This window comes from Hypanus sabinus, unplaced genomic scaffold (assembly GCF_030144855.1).
Source record: "Hypanus sabinus isolate sHypSab1 unplaced genomic scaffold, sHypSab1.hap1 scaffold_336, whole genome shotgun sequence".
Taxonomy (NCBI): domain Eukaryota; kingdom Metazoa; phylum Chordata; class Chondrichthyes; order Myliobatiformes; family Dasyatidae; genus Hypanus; species Hypanus sabinus.
In genome coordinates this window covers 127,088-139,464 of record NW_026781240.1, presented here as the reverse complement: position 1 = coordinate 139,464, position 12,377 = coordinate 127,088, and the positions used below count along the sequence as shown (strand labels likewise).

Genomic DNA, 12,377 nt, shown 5'->3' with positions numbered 1-12,377 from the left:
ATTTATGATCCCGGTTTAATAAGCTCTGAAAATTGCCGCTGCTGTTTTTCATTCTTCTTTTCAAGTGTTGCCATCCTACCTTCGCTCTCCTTTAACCATACTTCCAAGGTAGTAAATCTTTCATCAAGTTTTTCATCCAAAAGATTCGAGATAGCCTGTAAAGTAAGTTGAAACTTTTTAGGCTGTTCAAAGACATCTTCTTTCTTCCCATTTCCATCACCGGTTTCCTTGCCTTCGGCTAATGCCTTTCTTCCTCTGTTAGCCATTTCAGTCAAATCAAATTCAAATTCAAACAGATAAAAGTGTTATAAACACTTTGATAAAGATGTCAAAGGGGTGGTAAGGAAATTTAAAATGAACAGTGCAAAGCCAGAATGCAACCTACTCCATGTAGCGCCTCCATGAGAGTCCTTCGCCTAATGTAGCCTAACGCGCACCTTCTCAAAAATGCAGCTACACGTCGCGGTAACACAGATGGCAAGAACTGTGATTGGTCCACTTGGCAGCTGCCAGTTTCCTCCTGCGCATTTCCTCTTGCTTCGAAGTTGGACAGTGGACCACATCAAGGAGAGGTTAGGTGAGGTAGTCAGAAAATATGTACATGTGCACGACTCTTCATTGGCAGACAATAAAGACTTGAAAATGGCATCAAAATCGTGCAAAGAAATTTCCAACATTGCTTTGGACATCATGGACTGCAAAAGGTAATGGAAAAACTTCTCATTTTTCTGCGTTGCAGTAATTTCAAAAAAAGTAACACTTCTGCAACATTGATTAGCTCCAACTCCAACAAGACGTAGTCAGCAGTCGCCATTGTTCGCAACTCAACACAAGTCAATTCAACACAGTAGCACAGAACCCCAACACCAACTAGCATTTTGGCAGTGATGCAGACACACAAAATCACAAGTAGAAATGCTCACAACGGCATAGCGTCTATGCAGAGGTATAATTCAGGCTTCAGCAGGTGAACAGCTTCTCCCCAGTATGAACTGACCGGTGTGCTTGTAGGCTGGATGACTGAGTGAATCCCTTCCCACAGTCTGAACAGGTGAACGGCCTCTCCCCGGTGTGAACTCGCTGGTGTGCTTGTAGGTTACCTAACTGAGTGAATCCCTTCCCACACTCTGAGCAGGTGAATGGCCTCTCTCTGGTGTGAACTCGCTGATGTACTTTCAGAGTGGATGATTGAATGAATCCCTTCCCACACTCTGAGCAGGTGAATGGCCTCTCTCTGGTGTGAACTCGCTGATGTACTTTCAGAGTGGATGATTGAATGAATCCCTTCCCACATTCTGAGCAGATGAACGGCCGCTCCCCAGTGTGAACTCTCCGATGTACCTTCAGTTCAGATGAGCAAATGAATCCCTTCCCACAGTCTGAGCAGGTGAACGGCCTCTCTCCAGTGTGAACTCTCTGATGTAGCTTCAGTTTAGCTAAGCAAGTGAATCCCTTCCCACAGTCCGAACAGGTGAACGGCCGCTCGCCGGTGTGAAGCCGCTGGTGAACCAGTAGGCTGTATGACTGTGTGAATCCCTTCCCACAGTCTGAGCAGGTGAACGGTCTCTCCCCAGTGTGAACTCGCTGATGTGCCAGCAGCTGTGATGACAAAATGAATCCCTCCCCACAGTATGAACAGGTAAACGGCCTCTTCCCAGTGTGAACTGACATGTGTGATCGTAGGTGGGCAGACTGAGTGAATCCCTTCCCACAGTCTGAGCAGGTGAACGGCTTCTCTCCAGTGTGAACTCGCTGATGTATTTTGAGCTTAAATGACTGAGTGAATCCTTTCCCACAGTCTGAGCAGGTGAATGGCCTCTCACCAGAGTGAACTCGCTGATGTACCTTCAGTTCAGATGACTGAGTGAATCCCTTCCCACAGTCTGAGCAGGTGAACGGCCTCTCCCCAGTGTGAATTCGCTGATGTACCTTCAGATGGCATGACTGAGTGAACCCCTTCCCACAGTCCAAGCAGGTGAACGGCCACTCTCCAGTGTGAACTTGCTGGTGAGCCATTAGGCTGGATGACTGAGTGAATCTCTTCCCACAGACTGAGCAGGTAAATGGCCTCTCCCCAGTGTGAACTCTCTGATGTAGCTTCAGATGGCATGACCAAGTGAACCCCTTCCCACAGTCCAAGCAGGTGAACGGCCTCTCTCCAGTGTGAACTCGCTGGTGAGCCATTAGGTCAGATGACCGAGTGAATCCTTCCCCACAAATTCAGCAGATGACCAGCCTCTGCCCAGGGTGAACTGACTGGTGTGTCTGCAGGTGGGAAGACTGACTGAATCCCTTCTCACACACAGAACAGGTGAATGGTCTCGTCCCTGTGTGAACTTGCTGCTGTACCTTCAGTTGAGTTGACCGACTGAATCCATTCCCACTGTCTGAGCAGATGTTTGAAATTACAGGCGTGCCAGTCGGTCAGATGATCGAGTGAATCCCTCTCCGCAGTCTGAGCAGGAAGGATGATCGAGTGAATCGCTTGCTCCTCTTCTTAAGTATCTGGACAGAGACAGCAAAACTGGTGTGTTGTGTTCGGGATTCCCGTAGACAAATTCCTTGTCATTTTTAACCTGTAAAAAGATTTACAAAATCCATCAATGTGTGTAGGACAACATTTCAGATGAGATCACTTGAGTTGTCAAGGTGTGATCTGACATCACACTGTTAAAGTGAGGTTCAACCCAAGTTGGTGAGAGAAATCATCTTGTAACTGGACACAGTGCTGGTATCTGGAATGACCATCAATTCCCTGATGCTGTTCCCGTTTCTATAAGAATCAGGCATTTCTGCCATCTCCAATTTGTACCTTGGCTGAGTTTGACTCTCTCCATTGGTATTATTCCTTGTTCCCACTGAGCTGCCTGGCCCCACAGTAACTGAAACAGTGAAGTCGGCAGTGTATTCCATGCACCCACCAGGCTCTGTGTAGAAAACTTACCCCAACATCCCGTCGGTATCTATTTCCAAGCACCTGAAAACTCTGCTCCCTCGTGTTAGACACTTCAGCCCTGGGAAAAATCCTCTGGCTATCCAGACGATCAATACCCCTCATCATCTTATACACCTAAAAAAGTTCTAAACATGAACACGGAAATTATACATTGCTTTGAGAATTTGTCAGACGTATACAATATGATGAGGGAGAAGATAGGGTAAATAAATGCAAGCAGCTTGTTCCACGGAGGTTCGGTGGGACTACAACTAGAGGTCATGGGTAAGTGGGGAAGGTGAATATTTAATGGTAACATGTGGAAAAGCTCTTTACTGAAATGGTTGTGAGAGTGTGGAATGAGATGCCAGCACAAGTGGTGAATATGATCTCAGTTTCACCGTTTAAAAGGAGTTTGGATGGGAGCCTGGATGGTAGGGGTATGGTTTTTTTTATAAAAAGGGCCCAAAGGATATTGGGAACCAAATTCACCACAACCACAAACTGTTCTTGCTGCCACCATCCAGGAAACGGTACCACAGCAACAGGCTCCGGGACATCATCTTCCACCAGGCCATCAGACTGATTAATTGCTTTCTTGACTGTCCTATATACAAACTAAACATTATAAATCAATTTCAATTACACATTGCACATTTAGACAGTAATGTAATGTAAATATTTCTACTCATCTATATGAAGGATGTACATAATAAAGTCAATTCAATTCACCATCTCCACTATCTGTTCTGTCATTCTGGCTCCCATTCCCCCTACAACTTACTTTAACCATATCAGCCCCAACCCCCACTAGCTCTAGTAAGCCTTACCACTAAGATATTAATTGCCTCTTGCTCTGTTCCCCTAACAAAGCCACTTATCAGCCCTTTGACTTTCCTCCCCCCAACAGTTTCTAAAGAGTTCCTCTTGTTATTGTGCAGGCATGGCACTGGAGTACTCTACGATGGCTATTTAATCTCATTCCCCTTCCCGATTCTCACCCAGTTTCCTGTGTCCTGCACCTTGGGTGGAACTCACCTCTCTTCATGTCATATCTTTCACCCCGTCCTACTGCTGGATGATCTGGAATTCACCCATTTCAAGATCCAACACCTTAAAGTGCAGGGTTACAAACTGCAGCTGAATACACATCTTGTAGGTGAGGGCATCAGGGACACTGGAAGTCTCCCCTCCTTCCCTCCAATATTCCCTCTAATTTGTAGTAACCAGTGTGCACATGAATCGTGTACTGTTCATTTTTTACCCAGTGACAAGATGTGCACAGTGAATTTTATACAGAGAGGTATTCATTTTCACAGTTGGTAAATCACAGTCGATAGGAACTTTGAACTCCTCTGGGTTCGATCCAGTTCATCTGCACTTTCACACAATCTATGTAGCAGGCCTGTAATGGGTAACAAAGGATTTTCTCACCAAAGCTTTTACATATTGTCCATATGTGGTTTGCTTGCTAAATTACACTTTAAAAAGTCAGATTTCCAAATATCACTCCACTTCTTCCCACTTGCAAATTCTCCAGCAACTTTAGCACCACCATATGCACACAGGTATCACCAGTTTCTGGACTCTACATAAATATTTCCCCTGAACCCTCCCCCAAATGACTGAAAGTGGTGAACTGAGGGATGGCAATGCCAATGAATATGAAGGGAAGGGCAGCAGTCTGTCTCATTGGAGTCTGGCATATTTGTGATGTGAAACCACTTGTTGCCCAAGCCAAAGGTGTTTGCGATCATAATGAACCTAGAGAGAATGGTTCTCACCAGTAGAAAAGTCCAGAGCAAGAGGAGGTAGAACAAGCAACACACACAAAATGCTGGAGGAACTCAGCAGGCCAGGCAGCATCTACGGAAAAGAGTACTAATGCTGAGTTCTGCCGGCATTTTGTGTGTGTTGCTTTGAATTCCAGCATCTGCAGATTTTCTCTTGTTTGTGATTGGAGGTAGAACAAAGGTGATTTTCTCAACTGCTGATGTAAAAGATTTTGTTCCCTTTCTCCGTGTTCCTAATCCTTGCATTTAGATAGCTGGAGCTCAGCTCTGTCTGAGAGATCCATCGGTTCCCATTCCCTCATCAGCCGGAAGTTCCCCGGGGCCTGTGTATGGATCGTGGGGTTGAGAGAGAGGGGAGAGGAGCAGGACTGTCCGGGACTGCGGGTCACGGTGTCCGAAATTCACAGAAATTATCCCAAAGTTGGTGTTTAAGATAAAAACACGGAAAATCGCTGTTATCTATACCCGCCAATTTTCAAGGCCTTCTGGTGTACTGCACGCATGCGTGATACTCGGGGACGGCCTCAGCCTGACGCCTGCACATTTCATCGGCGTTTCAGCACCGGCAAAGTTTTTAACACATGGCCTTATGGGTAATCACAGGGCTATTAAAGATTTCTGCAAGCACCGGTTCACTTTCCATAACTCAATTTTTTCATGTGTATAGAAAAATCTGCAGCTGTTTTAACGCAGGAAAGCGGCTCCATAAACAATATACTCAATATCAACGTGTATCTAATGCCAAAGTAAAATGCAGATATAAAACATAGGAGATTCTGCAGTTGCTGGGAATACAGAGACACACACACACAAAATGCTAGAGGAACTCTGTAGTTCAAGCAGCAACTAAGCAGCGGAGTCCACAGCCTAGGCATGCTGAAAGGGCTCGTGTAAATGTTGCCTTTTTATGCCTCTCCACAATTGCTGCCTGACTGTTGATTTCCACCAGTATGTTGCAGAAATTAACCACCTTTTTTTTTTGATCAACCAGTTTCCAAATGCTTCTAATCTTTCTTTTGTAGCTACATCCAGCTGGTCTGTTTCCTACTTCTCCTCGTAAACTCTAGACCCCAACTCTCTCAGGAACCCAAAAGCCCTGACTCAGGCTGGCAACTCTTCGGTTTCTGACTCTGCTCCATCGAAGTTTCACTCGATAGTCTGCTGTCAGAACTTTAGAGGTGCATTGAATTGTGAGACCGGGGAGGGGGAGAGAGAGAGAGGGGGGGAGGGGGAGAGGGAGGGGGGGGAGAGAGGGGGGAGAGAGGGGGGGAGGGGGGGGAGAGAGGGGGGGAGAGAGGGGGGGGAGAGAGGGGGGGGAGAGAGGGGGGGGGAGAGAGGGGGGGGAGAGAGGGGGGGAGAGAGGGGGGGAGAGAGGGGGGGGAGAGAGGGGGGGGGAGAGAGGGGGGAAGAGGGGGGAGAGAGGGGGGGAGAGAGGGGGGGAGAGAGGGGGGGGAGAGGGGGGAGGGAGAGGGGGGAGAGAGAGGGGGGAGGAGAGGGGGGAGAGAGAGGGGGGAGGGAGAGGGGGGAGAGAGAGGGGGGAGAGAGAGGGGGGAGAGAGAGGGGGGAGAGAGAGGGGGAGAGAGAGGGGGGAGAGAGAGGGGGGGAGAGAGGGGGGGGAGAGAGGGGGGGGAGAGAGGGGGGGGAGAGAGGGGGGGGAGAGAGGGGGGGGAGAGAGGGGGGGGAGAGAGGGGGGGAGAGAGGGGGGGGAGAGAGGGGGGGAGAGAGGGGGGGGAGAGAGGGGGGGAGAGAGGGGGGGGAGAGAGGGGGGGGAGAGAGGGGGGGGAGAGAGGGGGGGGAGAGAGGGGGGGGAGAGGGGGGGGGAGAGAGGGGGGGAGAGAGAGAGGGGGGAGAGAGGGGGGGGAGAGAGGGGGGGAGAGAGGGGGGGAGAGAGAGGGGGGGAGAGAGAGGGGGGAGAGAGAGGGGAGGAGAGAGAGGGGGGAGAGAGAGAGGGGGGAGAGAGGGGGAGAGAGAGGGGGGAGAGAGAGGGGGGAGAGAGAGAGGGGGAGAGAGAGGGGGAGAGAGAGAGGGGAGAGAGAGAGGGGGAGAGAGAGAGGGGGGAGAGAGAGAGGGGAGAGAGAGAGGGGGAGAGAGAGAGGGGGAGAGAGGAGGAGGGCGGGGAGAGAGAGAGGGGGGAGAGAGAGAGGGGGAGAGAGAGAGGGGAGTCAAAACCACAGTGAGCTCATCGTCTTTTTCAGCCCGGAGAAAATCATGCAGGAAATTCATGCAGGTGTATAAGATGATGAAAGGCATTGGTCGTGTGGCTAGTCAGAGGTTTTCTCCCAGGGCTGAAACCGCTAACACGAGGGGGAATAGGTTTAACCTGCTTGGAAGTACATACAGAGGAGATGTCAGAGCCAAGTTTTTTAAGCAAAGAATGCTGTGTGTGCGGAATGCACTGCCAGCAACGGTGGTAGAAGCGGATACAATTGGGTCTTTTAAGAGACCCTTAGATAGGCACATGGGGCTTAGGAAAATAGGTGGCTATGCGGTAGGGTAATTCTAAGCAGTTTCTAGAGTAAGATAAATGGTAGGAACAGCAATGTGGGACAAAGTATCTGTAACGTGTTATCGAATTCTATGTTTTGATGAAATTTATGGGAAACCTCCTATCCCACGGAGTGGTGATTAATTGCAACCTGTCATCTCAGGGAGAGTGAGAGGGGAACGGGAGGGGTAGATTTTGATATACTGATATGGAACAGAAACATGAGCAGGGACTAGATGGGCCGAGTGGCCTTTCTAGTGTACATAGTGATTGTGGTAGAGACAGTAAGTACCTGAGACACGGGATTTGATACCGAACTGATTTATCATTCACAGCTCCACAATATTAAACACCAGTCTAGTTTAAGGCTAACATCAGCAGAACAGACTCCCCCAATGCTCAGTGACCAGGGGTCAGTCCTGGGTGTGATGAGCAACCGCAAGAACTGCAGACTCTGACAGTAACAGTCCCTCATGGAACCTGCAGCTGCCTTCAGTCATCATGATGGTTAAACATTTAACACGGAGCTGATTTTAACTTCCTCCCTGATGTAGGAGCGCTCAGACCGAAGATGTAGGGGAGAAGGAAAAAAAAGAGATAATAAAGTTGTTCGCACAGATAGGGATAAACAGAGAGGAAGAGGTGGAGAGTTTCTTAAATGCATCTATTTTAATGCTAGGAGCATTGTAAGAAAGGTAGATGAGCTTAGAGCATGGATTGATACCTGGAAATATGATGTTGTATTTATTAGAGAAACATGATTGCAGGAGTGGTGTGATGGGCAACTAAATATTCCTGGATTTCATTGCTTCAGGTGTGATTGGATTGGAGGGGCAGGTGTTGCATTGCTTGTCTGAGAAAATATTATAGCAGTGCTTTGACAGGACAGATTAGAGGGCTCATCTAGGGAGCATTTTTCGGTGGAATTGAGGAATGGGAAAGGTGTAGTGGGGTTGTATCATAGACCACCTAATCGGGAGTGAGATTGGAGGAGCAAATTTGTAAGGAGATAGCAGATACTTGCAGTAAGCACAAGGTTGTGATTGTGGGAGATTTTAATATTCCACACAGAGAAACATAAAAAATAGATGCAGGAGTAGCCAAAGGGAATAATGTCACATTTATCCACGTTAAATTGCATCTGCCTTGAATTTGGCCACTCATCTAACCTATCCAAGTCACCCTGCATCCTCCTCACAGCTAACACTGCCGCCCAGCTTCGTGTCATCCGCAATCTTGGAGATCTTGCATTTAATTCCCTCATCTAAATCAGTAATATATATTGTAAACAACTGGGGTCCCAGCACTGAGCCTTGCAGTACCCCACTGCTGACTGCCTGCCAATCTGAAAAGGTCCTGTTTATTCCCACTCTTTTCTTCCTGTTTGCCAACCAATTCTCTATCCACATCAATACCACACCCCCAGTACCGTGTGCTTAAGTTTGCACATTAATCTCCTGTGTGGGACCTTGTCAAAAGCCTTTTGAAATCCCAATATACCACATCCACTGGTTCTCCCCTATCCACTCTACTAGTTACTAATTACTCTTCAAAAAATTCTATAAGATTCATCAGACATGATTTTCCTTTCACAAATCCATGCTGACTTTGTCGGATGATTTCACCTCTTTCCAAATGTGCTATTATCACATCTTTGATAACCGACTCTAGCACTTCCCCACAACCGATGTCAGGCGAACCGGTCTATAATTCCCCCATTTCTCTCTCCCTGCTTTTTTGAAAAGTGGGGTTACATTAGCCACCCTCCAATCCTCAGGAACTAATCCAGAATCTAAGGAGTTTTGAAAAATTATCACTACTGCATTCACTATTTCTTGGGCTACTTCCTTAAGCACACTGGGATGCAGACCATCTTGCCCTGGGGATTTATCTGCCTTTAATCCCTTCAATTTACCTAACACTACTTCCCTACTAACATGTATTTCCCTCAGTTCCTCCATCTCGGTCCTGTACTAATTCCATTAGATTATTTATGTCCTCCTTAGTGAAGACAGAACCAAAGTAATTATTCACTTGGTCTGCCATGTGCTTGTTCCCCATGATCAATTCACCTTGTTTCTGACTGTAAGGGACCTACATTTGTCTTAACTAATCTTTTACTTTTCACATATCTATAAAAGATTTACAGTCAGTTTTTATGTTCTCTGCCAGCTTTCTTTTATAATCTTTTTTCCCTTTCCTAATTAGGCCCTTTGACCTCCTCTGCTGGACTCTGAATTTCTTCCAGTTCTCAGGAATGCCACTTTTTCTGGCTATTTTACTATCCCTAATTTCCCTTGTCAGCCACGGGTGTACTACCTTCCCTGGTTTGTTCTTTTGCCAAACTGGGATGAACACTTGTTGTAGTTCATCCATGCAATCTTTAAATGCTTGCCGTTGCATATCCACAATCAACCCTTTAAGTATCATTTGCCAGTCTATCTTTGCTAATTCACGTCTCATACCTTCAAAGTTACCCTTCTTTAAGTTCAGAACCTTTGTTTCTGAATTAACTATGTCACTCTCCATCTTAATGAAGAATTCCACCATACTATGGTCACTCTTACCAAGGGGCCTCGCATGACAAAATTGCTAACTAACCCTTCCTCATTGCTCAATACCCAATCTAGAATGGCCTGCTCTCTAGTTGTTTCCTCGACATGTTGGTTCAGAAAACCATTCCGCACACATTCCAAGAAATCCTCTTCCTTAACACCCTTACCAATTCAGTTCACCCAATCTATATGTAGATTAAAGCCACCCATTACAACTGCTGTTCCTTTATTTTACGCATCTCTAATTTCCTGTTTGATGCCATCCGCAACCTCACTAGTACTGTTAGGTGGCCTGTAAACTACTCCCACCTGCGTTTTATGCCCTTTAGTGTTATGCAGCTCTACCCATATCGATTCCACATCCTCCAGGCTAATGTCCTTCCTTTCTATTGCGTTAATCTCCTCTCTAACCAGCAACACTACCTCACCCCCTTTTCTTTCCTGTCTGTCGCTCCTGCATATTGAATATCCCTGGATGTTGAGCTCCCATCCTTGGTCACCCTGGAGCCATGTCTCTGTGATCCCAACTATATCATATACATTAATAACTATCTGCACATTCAATTCATCCACCTTGTTACAAATGCTCCTTGCAGTGACACACAAAGCCTTCAGGCTTGTTTTTACCACACTCTTAGCCCTTATACACTTATGTTGAAAAGTGGCCCTTTTGATTTTTGCCCTGGACTTGCCTGCCTGCCACTTTTACTTTTCACCTTACAACTTTTTGCTTCTCGTCTCATTTTGCACCCCTCTGTCTCTCTGCACTTGTTCCCACCCCCCTGCCACATTAGTTTAAACCCTCCTGAACAGCATTAGCAAACGCTCCCCCTAGGACTTGGAGGAGGGACAGCCCTCAGTGATTCCTGTGTGTGCTCCCTGGAAGCCTCAAGAAATGATAATGATCATGAATCAGGCCCCAGATAGAAAAGAAAAACCAGCACAGTTTGCTCAGTGTGTCCAGAGTACTACACAAATGTTTAATGCGACTCCGCAAGATTTATTCAGTCTCTGTTGCATGACTCTCTCAGCTGATAAAGGGCAGAAATGGAAGGCAGAATTGAGATACCAAACCTATCAGGAGTTACAGGCGGGAAACCATACTGAGAATGAACGGACAGACCAGATCATTCAAGCCTTGGAAAGGGCTCTCCAGCAACCTGTCAACATCACTAAAGTACCTGAATGCAATCCTAAGCCTGGGGAATTTGGACCAGACTATTGGGAGTGATTTGTGGCCTGCTGCGGCACCTTCGTAGGAGACCAAGCCTTTAATGATGGGAATCTGTCCCCCCAGTTCAATGCCCTACTGCTCCAATGCTGACCAACTGAGTTAGCCAACATCATTAAAACAAATAATATGGATTGGCTTGACAATGACCGAAATCAAACATGACGAGCTTTGACATATTACTGAGACCTGACTTTTGAACCTCGATCAACACCGAAGGGAACTAATTCTAAAGGTGAATATTTTCAGCGGGAAGAAGGATGCAAACGGGCTACATCTGGGGATCAGAAATGGGAATAAAAACCTACCAAGGGACAGGTGGGGACAACAACTCGTTTAGAAATGGACAAGCAAGGATGCTTCCTACCGTGAGTACCACCCCTCAGGAAGAGCCCAGTGTAATATTGACAGGTGCTGGAATTTCAATTCCGTTTATGATTGATATGGGGCAACCACAACCACTCTCAAACAGGAAACAGTATCGGAAAAGGGATTCCAGCTATCAGACGCTACAATCACTCTGTCTGGGTTCAGAGGCACGGAACGTACGTATTCACGAACCCAGCCACTGCAGGTGGAATTCCAGGGGAACCAGCGTGAGGTTTCAGTTACTGTCACCACCAGACGGGGGTTTAATCTTGCAGGGAGAGACTTGTTCTGTCCTTTGGAAGTTGAGATTCTATGCTCGGACAAGGATATCATGCTGGAACTGTGAACAACTGATAGCTTCCTCTGACCACCCAGTGGTGGGCACTTTATCTGGACTCCAGTACATTTGAACCCCTTCTGCCAGTGGCCAGCTCTCATGTGACTCTGTGTTATGACCCTTCGTGGTGCTTAACTGAGGAAAGCCAATATTATGCACCCCGAGGGACAGAAATTCCCAGTCACGGTGATTGGAGAGGATAAAGGAAGAGACCGTACTGCATTTCTGGCCAAAGTTCCAGATTTCTTTTGGCGACAGACAGGACTGGTGGTTCCCAATACCACCATTAGGGTTTGCCCTGGGTTCAAGCCAAAGAGCCTAGAGTCCATTGCCTACACCTTGCTGAAACAAGCCTCCAGCACCGAGGGAGACTGGCAAGACTTGGCTGCGGTCCAACTCCGATACTGGAAGGAGTCTGAGGTGAAGGCGGGACATCTGGTGAGACACACTTTTAATATTGACCGATCCCAAGATGCTATACCCCATCTCTGAGCAAATTCAGGCCATGAAGTCGGTCACACCAACTGAACCCCTGTCCAGATCACTGTGAAAGAAGGACAGACTCTCCCATCCATTCCACAATACCCCCTCTAGCCCATCCGGATCACAGTGAAAGGACAGACTCTCCCATCCATTCCACAATACCCACTCTGGCCCGTCTGGATCACTGTG

At 47.2% G+C, this 12,377-nt stretch overlaps 1 protein-coding gene across 9 annotated transcripts in view; it reads right to left on the bottom strand.

The window, feature by feature from the left end:
• Positions 1 to 12,377, bottom strand: part of LOC132388497 (zinc finger protein 229-like) — a 142,483-nt gene that overhangs the window by 18,140 nt on the left and 111,966 nt on the right. For 2 of the 9 annotated variants that reach the window (XM_059960857.1, XM_059960856.1), the window contains one exon: positions 607 to 2,576. The exons of 1 other annotated variant lie outside the window; for it this stretch is intronic. In XM_059960857.1, coding sequence (XP_059816840.1) covers positions 961 to 2,184 — 1,224 coding nt within the window. In that variant the 5' untranslated portion in view covers positions 2,185 to 2,576 and the 3' untranslated portion in view covers positions 607 to 960. Of the gene's footprint in view, positions 1 to 606; positions 4,825 to 5,623; positions 5,899 to 12,377 lie in introns of those variants that run through there. 6 more of the 9 variants (XM_059960852.1, XM_059960851.1, XM_059960853.1 and 3 more) reach the window with 5 other exon arrangements.